Raw genomic sequence first — 15,627 nt, forward strand, 5'->3', positions numbered from 1 at the left:
CACACACAAGAGCCACACACAAAGAAGCCAGTCCTGATACTTACTCAGACAAAACATCTGAAGATGGCCAAGAATTCACTTGAGTGAAAACTTCAGGATTTGGGCCTTCCTCTTTTTAACTATCACATGCTTACTTGCAGCACCAACAAATTTTTTATGTTTGATTTCAGGGTCTTATCAATACATATTTGGCCGATTCAGGGAACAGTGATTCAATTCTGATTTGGCTGATTCAGGGGACAGCGATTCAATCTGGTGATTCAAATCACAGTCCCAAATTGATTCACCTGAATCTGATTTGGAGATTCGGCCACTGCCAACTCTCTGAATCAAACAGGCCCCATCCCATGCCCACTCTCCCAGCCCTGTCAATGGCTGCCCTGCCTGGCCCCAGTGTCCAGGCTCTTTAAAAAAAAAAAATGCCCTGCACTCACCAGATCCTGCCAGGTACAGGGGGGCACTCCCCACTGCTCCCCAATGCATGGGGGGGAGGAAGCTCTGCCACAAGCCCCCAGAGACCCCAATAGGTAGTGCAGCGGCCGGCGAGCACAGGGCTTTTTTTTTTTAAAGCACCGGGACCCTGAGGCCAGGCAGGGCAGCCACTGATGGGGCCGGGAGAGTGGGCAGGGTTTGGGAGGTGCTCAGGGCAGCTGGGGGAGCAGGCAGGGGATGGAGCCTGGTGGGGGTCCCTCCATGGTCCCCTCCTCCCTCTCCCCCTGCCCCCTACTTACTGGCATTGAGTGGCGGTGGTGAGCTGGGACTGCCCGAATTTGCCCAATCTCCTCTGATTCAATTCAGACCTTTTTATTGGTCTCCCGATTCAATCTGGATTCGGAGATTTGGCTGCTGAATCTCTTCCTAATTGAATCAGCAACCAAAGTGTCGCACAGCCCTAATACAAATGCTTCTGACATGTATGTATCAGATATTTTTTCTAAGCATACTGGCAAAGCAGAACATTTCTCAATATAAAGACATACCTGATCTACCACAGATGTTAAAGCAGCATCAATAATAGTTTGACCCTTCTTTATTGCTTTCACATAATGATATGATCCATTCAAAGAGGATTTCAGAATCTCAAAGTATTCTTTGGATAGCTCTGTATTAATTCTGATATTCTGAAATTAAAACATCACACATGTATTGGTACAAATAAATGAACAAAAATGAGTATCTTGTAAGAAAACCGTATTTTATTTTTATTTTTTAAGATCATATATATAAAATGATCCAGAAAAATAATGATACCATCAGGGTAACATTAACAGTCATTTTTCTGAAAAAAGAAGAATATTTAGCTAAAACTTCCAATTCCAGATTTGGCAGAAATTTAAATTTTATTGCTAAGCAATTTATATTTTACTACTTCAGATTTGTGATTTCTCCTTGCTGTAACCTCTGAAGCACATGGGAACATATTAGTCCATTTAGAAAATGTTTTCTTCTCAATAAGGACTGAAAAACAGTCCATACTTTAGGATGCAAACTGAGTAGATATGCAATAATCCTCCATTGATACAGTATTTTGACCATCCACAATTCAGCTGAATGATTCAGTCTGTAAACATATTGTTTAACACTAGAAAATTACAATACAGTTCAGTACCTTGAAAAGGTAAGTTACACTCGGCACTTATCCCCATTGGCTGCACTGGTTTGCAAATTCCAGTATATAAAAGGTACACAGTGCGTACTTCCCACAATCTGATCCCATTTTTCTCTGGAACATGATCTCTGTGCATCCCTTGACAAGAGCTACTCAGAATGTTTTACAAAATTATTTAGAAGTTTACATAATTTTAAAATCTATTTAATAAGAGATGCTTAGCTATTTGTCCACACGAATTTACATACATCTAGAAACATGTACGACTATTTCACTTACATCAGACAAATACATTTTATTGCTTGATCTATCATACACTTCAATTGTAATTTCATACAGTCTGCCGGTTTCCAGGACCCATCTGTCACCAGGATGAATTGTAAACCCTGTAAAAAACAGAAAACATTGAGCAGTACAGACCACAAAGCTGTTCAGATGATGAACTACTATGCAGCATGTATATATAGAAAAAGTCTGATTCTTAAATTTTGTAATGGTACTCTAGTTGCTTGAAGATGGTACAGATGGAAAAGTAAATCTATGCTTACAGTTAAAACTGTGTAAAACCTAAACCCATTTCTAAAGATATGCCTACTGTAGTATAGTTTATATTTACAAGTGTATAAAGGGATTCAGATAGCAAGGTACATAGAGGCATTAATATAAACTCTTGTTAAACAAACACTCAGAAAATTTACCACTGATACTAACCTAAATACCCGGGATCCACAACATAGATAGTGCAGTTGGGTAACCTGGAGGCACCTTGCATGCGAATACGTGACCTCACAGTTAAGGAATTAAAAAGGTTTTGACCAAGGTAATTAAAATTAACTTTCTGCTGGGACTGCTTTCCTGGCTTTTGCCAGGATCTATCTCCAAATTTCTGGGACAAAAAGAAGATAAAAAACATCATCACTCAGTTACTTGAGAACACACTCACCTGTTCAGAACACCAAGAAAACAAACCTAACCACACACACTCCTGCACGGACAACAAATAGGATAATTTAACTGGTCTTTTTCAGCCTTAATTTCAAATGGCATCTCAGAGCATCTGGAGCCTTTGGTACAACTGATCTCATAACAATGTTGCTTTCTATGGCTCCGTCTGCTATTGCTAATTTTCAGACCATTGGGAAAAGCTTGGATAATTTTACCTTGGTGCGTGGCAGAAAGTAGAAAATCTGCTTACTGACATCAGGAGCTCAATGCTAAATTAAAGAGTACCACAAAGAAAGGATATTTTTGTGCCCCAGCACGAGGTTAGTTTGTCCCTGCTGCAATGCAGTTACAGTTGATGTTGCCTGATCCAACTTGGCAACAGGCCGAGCTGAATCTCCCTCAGGGCCCAATATGTTGTTCTGAAGCTGCAGCTCGTACTGATCAGACGGCATGATTAATTCTGTAACAACATAAGAAAACATATGAAACAATAAAAGCAAATGTGTAGTTGTTTGGACCCTGTTAATTATTGCTGATTAATTTTTTTGTTATTGATGCCTACCACACATTGATGTTGTTGATTTTAATTGTTTTGTAGAAAATGCATTATCAAGGCATGAAACATTAGTTTCATCATTTAACTTAAACTATTTTCTTTAACTGCAGTGCTTAAGGGAGACCAACATCAGACCAATTTCTGGTCTTAGCCATGGGAAATATTTCATAACAAAAGTAACAGAAATCCCAGATAATGTATTCAATACTACTGGCTGGAGATCTATGATAGGTCTCAGAGAAAATATTATTTGATATCCAGTTTCTTAGAAGAACTCTCAACAACTAAAAGAGTTTCTTGTAATTGCATCCATAATGTAAACAATTCTCCTCCTCCCCTGAAACAAGCATGTGTTTAGTACACCATCTTTTAATATTTATATTAATTTGCCAAGAAAATATTCAGGGTAATATCTAAATGAAGCATGTCAAATTCAGTGAGGCGGATTTTCATTCTGTGAAAATAAAACACACACTAGAAATTAAAATTTTGCTTGATGAAACATATTTGGAAAATACAAACTTGGCTCCTCTTGCAAAGTGTTATTTTTCAGCCTGCCTTAAAAACACATAATTGATCTCTAAATAAACTACTCTTCTGCCCAGAATGAGCATATGTAGTAGCATTTGCATGACAGAAGAGACTAAAAGATAATTTCATTATGAAATCTGACCTGTCTGTGAAGGAGGTTATTTTATCCATGGTGAATTTATAAACCTCCAACATTTTCAATTTCTAATAGGTGAAAAAAAATTATATAAAATATTTAAATTGAAAAAATACAAACCTGCAATTTTGCCTTGTCTTATTTTCTGAACTTTATATTGAACTGATGTTCCTACCAGCAGGTAGATATCAGAAGCTGGATTTAAAAGGATGTTTTCCAAAATAAGCAATCTGACTTCAGCAGGCTGTACATTCTGTTGATTAAAAGTCAATTTTAGAATAACTGATATGTATAGATGCATCTATGGAGAAAAAAGTTGTAAGAACAAATCTACAAAAATATTAAATTATTTTGAAATAAAAACCCTGTTCATTTACATCAACATTATTAGCAGTAATAAATGGCAGAGCACAATAAAGTATAAAGAACTGCTTTATGCTGCATTATCAACAACCAACGGGAAACAAGCAAAATGAAATATTAACATATACTGCAGGTTCAAGCTCTAAGTATTTAATTAAATGAATAATGTGCTTGTTGTGTAAAATATCAACTAAGGATCACAAAAGAATAGTTCTCATATATACCAGCAAGTAACATTTTACCAACTAATTGAATAGAGACCCAACTAAAGGAAGAAAAGTTAAACAACAAAGAGGGGCAGAAAGCAAGTCAAGGTAATTAAAACACTTTAGTCACAATCATTTCTCTCTAAAATTATAGAGGTAAATAATTATTACAGCACTACTTGTCATGTCCCTCTTATTGAAGATCTATGAGAGCTTTCATAAAGCTCTCCAAGATTGCTTTCAAAATGTCAGATTTATAATCTCAACTATAGAAATCTTCTGCTCTTTCTTCTTTTACAGTGTGATATTTGAGAAATATTAGTGGCCAAATATATTGTGCAAATGCAAAGAATGATTCATTTGCTCTTAAGTGAAAGAACGCAGCCCTTGCAACTTCAAGAAGGGTGAGGGCAGAAACACTTTGCGTAGATGTGATAAAAAATAACAGACGCCACTGTAGGGGTTCCCATGTCCTTAAGGACTGGAAGGAAGGCTGGCTGGGGAGATGAGAGGAAAGATCCCTAGTTCAGTGGAATTCATTTAAACAAGTGACACCCACATACCTCCCCCTTCAAACCATGCCCCCTCTCATGCCCCTCTTCTTTCTTCCTGTGATCTGGGACAAAGGACTTGTCTTCTTTATCCCTGGACCAGGTGAACTGTGTTTTAAACTTCTTTTTTTTAATTTTGTCCAGGCCAAACCAAAGAGAAATTAACAAAGGCCCAACATGTTAAATGTAATAGTGAGAAAACCTAAGCATGAATAAGACCAAATTGGTGATGCTCAGTATCTCCAAGCCTGCAGGCGTTGCTCCAATACGTTACTTCTAGCTCAGCGGAAAATGTTAGCTTTTTCCTCTAACTGTGTACAATGGATACATTTTTTCTGCAATGATGAATAATGCAATACATATGCTGTCTATGCACAATTACTTCCACTCTACTATAGATTCCTCTTTTAACCAGAAGTGCGTTCACCTAATGGTGCATATGGTACTGAGGCACTCTATTTAGTGCACAGTGCTCCTGTGGCTCCCACGTCAATCAGAACCCAGATTTTGTGACAGACTCAAGATGCTACAGAAAGGACACTGTATTGAATTAGGTGAAAATAGGACATCTTTATATAAATAAATAAATAAATAAATAAATAAAAACGTACGTGTGCACGTGCCAGATTAAATTAGGAAATTATTCTCAAGTATTTCATGTAATAAGATTTTTTTAACCGCTCATTGTAAGCCACCCTCCCTCCCCTAGTCTAATTCCCAATCTATGATGCAGAGAGTAAGTTGTGGGTACAGACAGATGAAGTCATTATATCAATTTTGAAATGAGGAAACTTGCAGCAGTTCAGCTTGACTTTCATGCATCTGCCCTACCTCACAGTAAAGTGGAAGCTAAATCACAGTGATTTAAGCAGCTGTTCCAATTCAGGGTACAAATCAAAATGATTGTGAAAGCATCCTGGGGGATCATTACAATAACAAAAACAAAACCAACTTGGAACTCTGGCATGGCAGCAAGTTCTGTAGTGTACTTAGGTTGGGTGAACTCCAGATTAATTATTGCTATTCTGAATAAATCTTCACTGCAGAGGAAATTCAGATATCCTCACTGGTTCCTCCTTATCTCAGAACAAAATCTTTCCTCCTGAGTTTAATGGTACTTTCAACCCTGGCAAGCTAGCATGGTTGTGGATGCAGACCAGGCCCCACATGCCTCTGGCTAAGGCTGATAACTCACCCACTCTGAAGCAAGCACATAGTCCTCCAATACTTTCTCATAATTCCCCCACACACAAATGCCCATGGTCATGTGAACGTGGCCTCAGTCTCCACTAGATATTGACAATTACTCTGCAATGTGAATGTTTCTGTTCAGTAACACCAATCAAAACTTCAAGTCTGTGAGACAACCAATTTGAGACTGACTGTGCTTCAAGTTTCATATATGCTTCAGTACTTTGCTGAATCAGAGTCCTAGTGAGCAATATAACACTGCACACTATTAACTGGAGGCCACAAACTGGTCTCCGTTGTTTAAGGATATTATCAATAAAGACAGGAACGCCTATTTAGAATTCTGTATTTTAGAGCACTGTGAAAATGCCAGGGATGTGGTAATACTCTAAGAAGTAACTATGTAAAAGATGGCATCTTGGAAGTTTAGGTCTATTGTTTTTCCAGTTGATTTTGAGAAGTAAGCCCAAGTCAGAGGCCCCAAGCTCATGTTACATTTACACCACAATTTACATGTTAAATGCACTATAAATAGCTACATGCTATATGTTCAGCCAATTTATGACAGCGTAAAATGACAAACCAATCAAAAAATATTCCACATAAAATGTGTAACATCTTTGTGACTGCTTTGTATGGTGCCATAAATTAACATGTGGTACATCCCAGCATCCCAATAACAACCATCAGCTGATTGTCAGCATTAGGACCTAAGCAGTCTGCTACTTTCCTGGTCCTGATACTGGCAATTACTGATTCCTGGAGCTCAATGGAGACAGCTTGGTCCAATGCCAACAGTGGGCTGTGGGATGGGTGGATTGCAAGGTTCCTGGTAGGTAAAGCCAAGAGGTTTTTGCCCTGCTGAAAACCTTGCAACCTTTGAACACAACCATTTAAAAGTACCTGGCCCTCACTCAAAACTGAACAGTAAGAAATTCTTACCTTGTAGACATTTTCCTGTATTCTTGCTTTTAATTTGGAACTTCCTGTTTTCATTCCAGATACTAGAATCGTGTCTCCTTGTTTGGCGACTTTTTCCATTTCTGATATATAGGAAGGTGGTATGTAAGTTGATTCTAAGAACTTGAGTATGCTGAAAAGTGAACAGAATAACTCAGAGACAATAGCTGAGAGTTTAGAACTACACTATTTTTTTAATTCCAGTGCAAATACCACAGCAAATTTAAGACACCTATCCTATACCTGAAATACATGTGCAATTTCCACTTACATTCCTCAACACAGGAATGGCCTCTAGGGCTGCTTTGTGTAGAATAATTCAGATAAAAGTTCATCAGGGCTTTAGATATGTATGAGAAGCATAGATATGTTACATCTCCTGTTGGTGTACTTAGGACAAATTAAACATAGCACTCTCTAAATCATTGTGGCAAGGCAGATGTGAATCTCTTAGTTCTTTAAGCACTCAGGTGAACTGGAAAGGGTCTCTGACTTTTGTAATGTGGATAGAAAACACCATATTTACTTAAATATGTGATTTGATACATTACTTGAAAATAATATGATGACCCCCCCCATAATTAAATTCTATATATAGAAAAATTATAAAATTGTGATCATTTTCAAGGTAAAGAATCTAATTATTGGAGGTTTGTCTCGACTTTACCCACTTTCCAACTGCTACAGCAAGGAAAATATATCTGGAGGTCATGTAGCCTCCTTACCCTCTACCTCCCAACTTCTTTCCCCTGCAGCCCTTTCCCTCCACTCTTATCAGACCCGCTCTCCCTAAACACAAAGACAAAATTGAAAACATTAACCTTGATATAAACATACCTGTAGTAATTTGCATATAGTACTCATAAACTTAGTTAATCTAGAATTAATGCATTTTACCTTTTTTGAAACTACTGCAAGTTTCAGCACAGATACTTTGTAAACACATTTTTAAGCAGCACTTTTATACAGTAAAAACTATGCCAAAAGGCTCATGATTTACCATATAGTTCAATGGCCTGGGCCAAAAGCATACGGTGATCCCACAGCTCAGCACTGCTCAGTATGTGTGTGTACTCCAGATACACTTGCCCCTTACTCCCCACCCCCAGGGATCCATATGCTAATTAACCCCATACTTATGACTGAAACCAGGTGTTCTTGTCCTGAGTCCTGGAATCCTCAAAAAAATTTACACACAGGTTAAGTGAAGGGCAACCTGGTCCATATCTACTTCATGAAGGGAGGGTGGGAGTCACATTAATCATACGTGCCAGGCTGAGAGAGGGGGTGAAAGAGGGACTCTTAGTGAACTGTTTGAGGTCCCAGTGTTGTTTGCCAGGCATTTAAGGCTGGTAAAGAAATAACAATCTTTGGAAATGGGAAAGAAAGGCACAGCTCAGCTGTGAGAGTGAAGAGAAAATTGGAAGATATTCAATGTAGTAGCTCACCATGACCTGAAAAAGAATTTGCGCACTACCATATATCTTATTCAGATGGGCTGTACTAACTTCTCCTTGTAGTAGGATCCCACCATTATAGTTGCTCAATATGGGCCATATGTTTTATAGACACGCTTAGTATTGGCTGCATTTTAGTCAGTTTCACAGCTGGTTTCCATTACTAAGCACATACTGCTTTTTAGTGTTGGTAGCAGTTTAATGATACCCAGTGTATTTAATGATGTTTCCTTGTATGTTAATGTAAGATAAGGGGCTTTTTTCCTCATGCTGACATACAAGTGGAGTTTTTTGTAGTCAGTGGAACTTTAGATGAGGAAGGATAATCTGGAGCAGAGTACTTCCTGGTGAACGGATAGATGACAGGTGTTAATTGAGGGTCAAATTTTAAAGGTTGCTTGCAAAAAAACCTCTTTGGCTGGAATTCTTTCAGGAGAATAAGAATATCAGGTGCCTGATTGCCACTAAAAGTTTTGAACTCAACTTCCTTAAGCTTCTCTGAGAAGCATGGCCTGAACATTTTATTATAAAAAAAATGTTTTGTAGGTATGTGGGAAGATATTAGAAACCAAAGCTCCACTAATACTGTAAATTAACTGATATGCAAACTTCTTAACAGTGAGGAAATAACTTCTAAAACTGCCTACCAGAAGACGCCGGGGGGGGGCGGGGCATGGAAAAGGGCAGAAGAGGATTCTTCAGTGCTTGGAGTCTATAAGTCAGCAGTTGATTTACTTCTCAACACTGGGTAGGAATTTCAGAAGCACTTGAGTAACTTATGCTTTTCTATGTGCAAAAGCTGAATTACTTAAAGTTCAGTTGAAGCAGTAGAAACAACATAGTGTGAAAACAGCGATAAATGCTTGTAAGTGTCTTTTGAGAAGTAGGACAGGCATTAAGGTGCCTTTATCAGCGCATGAGTAAATGCTAGAGGTCAGAGCAATGTAACCATTTCAATCACAAACTGAAACAGTTTTCTTCATATAAAAAGCTGTGAGAGGCTCTGGTTCCCGATTCGATTCAGTGGAGATTAGGCCCGATTCAGTGGCCAAATCTCCGAATCAAAATCAGTAGACCCTTTAACCTTTCCGCATTGAACTGGAACCCTCCGAATCGATTTAGAGAGATTTGGAAAGATTCGGATATAGACACAGCTTTAAATGTTTTTTCTACATAGCTCAAGGTACCAGGAGGCTCGTCAACACTGTGATGCTGGGGTGGATGGAGCATCCAAAGAAGCACAGGGAGCTCCCTAGCATGCTTGGCAGAAGACCCGGAAGTGGAGGGCGGGGGGACCCACACTCCTGTGGGGCGCTCCACCCATCCCAGCATTGCAGTGTTCACAAGCCATTCTTGGTGCCTCCAGGTATATAGAAAAAACATTTAAAGCTGTGTCTATGGCAGAATCAAATCTTCAGATTAGGATTCAGCTGAATTGAATCAGGGACAGTGTTCTGAATCAATGAATCGAATCGCTGTCCCCGATTTGGACCAAATCTGAATAGAATACGGCCCGTTTCGCACACACCTAGTGTTTAGACTATGATTTGAAACACAAGTCCCATTGCAAATATATGGCCTGTTCAGCTATTTCAGCAGGTAATGGCCATTACTTTACCCACCCACAGTGGATCCAGGGTGGGTAGGGGTAGCGCAGACACTTGATAGCAGAAGGTACATAGTTGACAGCACAGAGGTTGCAAGCTCTAAGCTACAGAAGAAGCGCTTAAGGTGGAGCCCTGTCACATTCCTAGCTAAAAGGGAGGCGTACACCCAATGGAAAGGAGGGGACATCACCAGGGATGACTATACTGCAGCTGCTCAGGGATGTAGGGGGGCAGTCAGGAAAGCCAAGGCAGAGATGGAATTAGGAACAGCTTCCCGGATTAAGGACAATAAGAAGTCCTTCTTTAAATACATAGGGAGTAAAAAGAAGGTTCCGGGTAATGTGGGGCCCCCGTAGGACACATTAGGAAATTTGGTCGTCACATAAGATGACAAAGCCAACATATTTAACGATTTCTTTGCCTCCATCTTCCTAAGCAGGGACCGGAACAGCCAACCCCTGCTGGGCCCCCCCATGCCCCAGGGGAGGCACACCTGGCCCAAGGGTTAGTAAGGAATTAGTTAGGGAGCTTCTGGAGGGACTAGATGTATTCAAGTCAGCTGGTCCGGACAATCTCCACCCTAGAGTACTAAAGGAATTGGCTGAGGACCCCTGGCACGGCTTTATGAGCACTCATGGTGCTCTGGTGTGGTGCCAGAGGACTAGAAGAGGGCCATTGTGGTTCCCATCTTCAAAAAGGGGAAGAAGGAGGACCCAGGAAAGTATAGGCCAGTTAGTCTTACCTCGATCCTAGGCAAACTGTTCGAGAAAATTATGCTGGCACACATCCATGAGGGGCCAGCAGGGGATTTCGTGCTTAGGGACAACCAACAAGGTTCATCAGTGGGAGGTCCTGTCAGACCAACCTGGTGGCCTTCTATGATCAGATCACCAAATCATTAGATGCAGGGGTAGCTGTGGATATAGTCTTCCTCGATTTCCGGAAGGCCTTCGACACTGTCTCTCACCCTGTTCTCATTAAGAAACTGGGGGATGTGGTGTTGACACCCACACAGTCTATTGGGTTGCCAACTAGCTGGAGGGCCGCACCCAGAGACTGGTGGTGGATGGGTCATTTTCAGCCTGGAGGGATGTGGGCAGTGGGGTTCTGCAGGGCTCAGTCCTCAGGCCCACACTGTTCAACATCATCAGCGACTTGGATGAGGGGGTAAAAAGCACCCTGTTCAAATTTGCTGATGACACTAAGATGTGGGGGGATGTAGGCACTCTAGAAGGGAGCAATAGGCTACAATTGGACCTAGACAGGTTACAAGGGTGGGCGGAATAGAACAGGATGGGATTCAACACTGACAAGTGCAAAGTGATGCACCTCGGGAGGAACAACTGGCTCCATACCTACAGGTTGGGGAACTCCCCTCTTGTCAGTACAGAGGCAGAAAAGGATCTTGGAGTCAACACTTACTCCAAGATGAACATGGGCCACCAGTGTGGGCATGCAGTCAGGAAAGCCAACCGTACCTTGTCATGCATCCACAGATGCATCTCAAGCAGGTCCAAGGAGGTGATCCTCCCCCTCTATGTGGCACTGGTTAGGTCGCAGCTGGAGTACTGCATCCAGTTCTGGGCGCCACACTTCAAGAGGGATGTGGACAACATGGAGAGGGTCCAGAGGTGGGCTACTCACATGATCAGGGGGCAGCAGGGCAGGCCTTATGAGGCGAGGCTACAGGACCTGAACCTGTTCAGCCTCCACAAGAGAAGGCTGAGGGGGTATCAGCAGTGGCCTGTTATAAACTAAACTAGTCAGGGGGTATCAGCAGGCACTGGAGAAGTCCCTGTTCCCCCGAGCACTGCCAGGAGTGACCAGGAATAATGGTCACAAGCTGGCAGAGGGTAGGTTTAGGTTAGATATCAGGAGGCGCTACTTCACGGTCAGGGCAGCTAGGATCTGGAACCAACTTCCAAGAGAAGTGGTGCTGGCTCCTACCCTGGGGGTCTTTAAGAGGAGGTTAGATGAACACCTTGCTGGGGTCGTTTGACCTCAGTAATCTTTCCTGCCATGGCAGGGGGTCGCACTAGATGATCTACCCAGGTTCCTTCCGACCCTAGAAACTATGAAACATTCCAACGAATCTGTGAATCCTACTAAACACCTTGTCACAAGGACATGAAAAAGGAAAGGAAGTAGATCCATGCACATTCACACAAGTTTAGGGCTGGAAGGAACCTTGTGAGATCTTCGGGTCCAGCCCCCCTGCTCTGGGCAGGAAAGACTACTGGGGGTCAAATAACTCCAACAAGGTTTGCACCCAGTCTCCTTTTGAAGCTCTCTAAGGTAGGTGCCTGCACCACCCCTGCTAGCAGTTTATTCTAGAGTCTGATTACACAAACCATAAACAAATGATTGTTTATAAACAATTCCTCCAGGAAGGAATATTCTGCACTTGTCCAGTCCTGCAGGGAGCAAACGAGAAAAGCCAACGCTACAACTGAACTCCAACTAGCTTCGAGCATCAAGAACAATAAAAAGTCCTTTTTCAGATATGTGGGGAGCCGGAGGAAAAGCAAGGGCAATGTTGGACCCCTGCTGAACCAGATGGGACAACTGACAACTGATGCCCAGGAAAAAGCCAACTTATTAAATGGGTACTTTGAGTCGGTCTTTCATCAGTCCCGTGGGACGTCCGTGCCCACCACGGGACAGGGAGGTCCGGGTGAGGGAGATCCCCTGCCCTCCATTAATGCTGATCCCATGAAGGAACACCTTGAGAGGCTGGATACCTTCAAGTCAGCCGGCCCTGACAATCTACACCCCAAGGTACTCAAGGAGCTGGCGAGCATCATAGCCCAGCCTCTGGCATGGATATTTGAAAACTCCTGGTGCTCTGGTGTAGTGCCCAAAGACTGGAAGGTGGCCAACGTGGTACCGATCTTCAAGAAAAGGAGAAAAGTGGATCTGGCTAACTATAGGCCCATCAGCCTGACTTCTATCCCAGGGAAGATCTTAGAAAAGTTTATTATAGAGGTCATCCTTAATGGACTGGCCGATGCCAACATCCTGAGGGATAGCCAGCATGGGTTTGTTGCGGGTAGCTCTTGCTTGACCAATCTCATTTCCTTCTACAACCAGGTGACCTATCACCTGGACAAGGGAGAAGAGATTGATGTCATATATCTTGACTTCAAAAAAGCCTTCAATCTGGCATCCCATAATCACCTCAGCAAAACTGGCCAATTGTGGCCTTGGGTCCACTACGATCCACTGGCTGGGAGACTGGCTCCATGGTCAGACCCAGAGGGTGGTGGTTGACAGAAGCCAATTGTCATGGTGCCCTGTGACCAGTGGGATCCCCCAAGCCTCTGTCTTTGGACCCATATTGTTTAACATCTTCATTAATGATATGGACATTGGAGTCAGAAGCAGACTGGCCAAGTTTGGCGATGACACCAAACTTTGGGGAAAAACATTCACACCAGAAAACAGGCGGGTGATCCAAGCTGACCTGGACAAGCTCGGCAAATGTGCAGACGAGAACCTGATGGTGTTTAACACTGAAAAATGCAAGGTTCTCCACCTTGGAGGGTTAACCTGCAGCACCCTTATAGGCTCAGCAGTGCTATGCTGGCTAGCACTACGGAAGAGAGAGACTTGGGGGTTATCATTGACCACAACATGATCATGAGCCTTCCATGTGATGCTGTGGCTAGTAAAGCAACCAAAACGCTGGCTTGCATCCATAGATGCTTCTCGAGCAAATCCCGGGACGTCATTCTCCCCCTGTACTTGGCTTGGTGAGGCCGCAGCTGAGTACTGCACCCAGTTTTGGGCTCCACAATTCAAAAAGGATGTGGAGAAGCTTGAGAGTCCAGAGAAGAGCCACGCGCATGATCAGAGGTCAAGAAAACAGACCTTACGACGACAGGCTGAGAGCCATGGGGCTCTTTAGCCTGGAAAAGGCTAAAGGCTCAGGGGTGATCTGATGGCCACCTATAATTTTATCGGGGTGACCACCAGGATCTGGGGGAATGTTTGTTCACCAGAACGCCCTAAGGGATGACGAGGGTCGAATGGTTATAAACTACTGCCAGACCATTTCAGGCTAGACATAAGGAAGACTTTCTTTACTATCTGACCCCCAAGGTCTGGAACAGCCTGCCATCGGAGGTGGTTCAAGCACCTACATTGAACACCTTGAAGAGCAAATTGGATATTTATCTTGCTGGGATCCTACGATCGCAGCTGACTTCCTGCCCTTCTGGCGGGAGGCTGGACTTGATGCTCTTCCGAGCCCTAACGTCTATGAATCTATGGCTGTGTATTTGTCTCAGTAAGGACAGACGTTTAAAAACCCAAGGTAGAATCGATCTAAGTTACGTAGTTTTCGGTAAGCGGCCTAGGTTAGATTAGCAGTGAACAGAACACACATTCAGTCTTTGGCTTGGGGTGAGGGGCACACAGGCTGCCTGCACTGGTCAAGGCTAGCAGGTTAGAGGTACTCCTGCATGCCTCCTAGCAGGCCCCTCAGACTCTCTGGTCTGCCAGACACTGCCAAACACCCAGGCCATTCCCGATTTACTTTTAGACATGGGATTGAGTAAGCACACCCTCAAACCCCTGCTGCATCTCCACAGGCCCTCCCCCATGCCCAGCCCTAGGCTTCTAGGAGTAAACACTCTGTTGTGATTTGCACGTGGCTCCATGTCCTGGCCTGCCTGGTGTCCCACCACCTGTGCCCAAGCACAGAGACCCAGGAGCTACAGCATGTCCTGTGCAACTTGCCGGAGTTCTGTGGGACATAATGTGTGCCCACACGGGCATAATGCAGCAATCAAAGTGGCACCCATGGATGCAGTCAACAAATCAACGTAACCAAATTAAAGCAAACTAAAGCATTTAAATATGCTTAAAGCTTTCACCTGAAGCTCTGTAAGACATGCACCATATGAACACGTTTTTAATCAACTCAAGACTGTGTGTTTGCTAGCTGTGGCACACTGACAGTACTGGAAACTGAACATCAAAAACTTCACTCAAATTACTTAATGAAAAATTTTAAATAAATGTGCCTGTAAAGAGATAAATAGCACTCCAAGTTATCTGTGAGCCCTTTTGAGTCTGGTGATAATTAATTCTGGATGATGAAGTCATAATTCTCTGGATATTTGCAAATACTGAATTTGCCATTCATTATACTGACCGAAGACACATGCTGTGTGACCTGCACTGAATTATTTCAGCTCGCTTCCTCTAGCCTAGCATACACAACTGTTCACCTTGTAGAACCAACAGCGTTCATGATTTTGCTTAAAGCCTCAACTTCCGAGGATGTTATTAGGAAAGTATTTCAGCTTTTAAGAAGAATTCAGGTTAATTACTAGCCCCAGCTCTTCTGGCTGTGAAGAATATTTGGAAAACATGATTGAAGTGTACCCTAAAGGCTCAGACACTGGAAGACGAATAGTGAGTCCCATTTTTTTTTTTAATTATTTTATTTAAAAAGTCATGATTTTTAAGCCAATCAAATGATTTTGACTATTTATTTAACAATACTGTA

General features: G+C 42.3%; 1 protein-coding gene across 1 annotated transcript in view; it reads right to left on the reverse strand.

Annotated features, from left to right (window-relative positions):
* NUP210 (nucleoporin 210) overlaps nt 1-15,627 on the reverse strand; it is a 111,704-nt gene that overhangs the window by 79,894 nt on the left and 16,183 nt on the right. The window contains exons 5-10 of the mRNA XM_090022078.1: nt 7,031-7,181; nt 3,898-4,030; nt 2,856-3,014; nt 2,321-2,389; nt 1,889-1,995; nt 981-1,121 (exon numbers count right to left, since the gene is read on the reverse strand). Coding sequence (XP_089878204.1) covers nt 981-1,121; nt 1,889-1,995; nt 2,321-2,389; nt 2,856-3,014; nt 3,898-4,030; nt 7,031-7,181 — 760 coding nt within the window. The remainder of the gene's footprint in view (nt 1-980; nt 1,122-1,888; nt 1,996-2,320; nt 2,390-2,855; nt 3,015-3,897; nt 4,031-7,030; nt 7,182-15,627) is intronic.

Source organism: Crocodylus siamensis, chromosome 11 (assembly GCF_052110815.1).
Source record: "Crocodylus siamensis isolate JL-2025a chromosome 11, ASM5211081v1, whole genome shotgun sequence".
In the NCBI taxonomy this organism is placed as follows: Eukaryota; Metazoa; Chordata; order Crocodylia; family Crocodylidae; genus Crocodylus; species Crocodylus siamensis.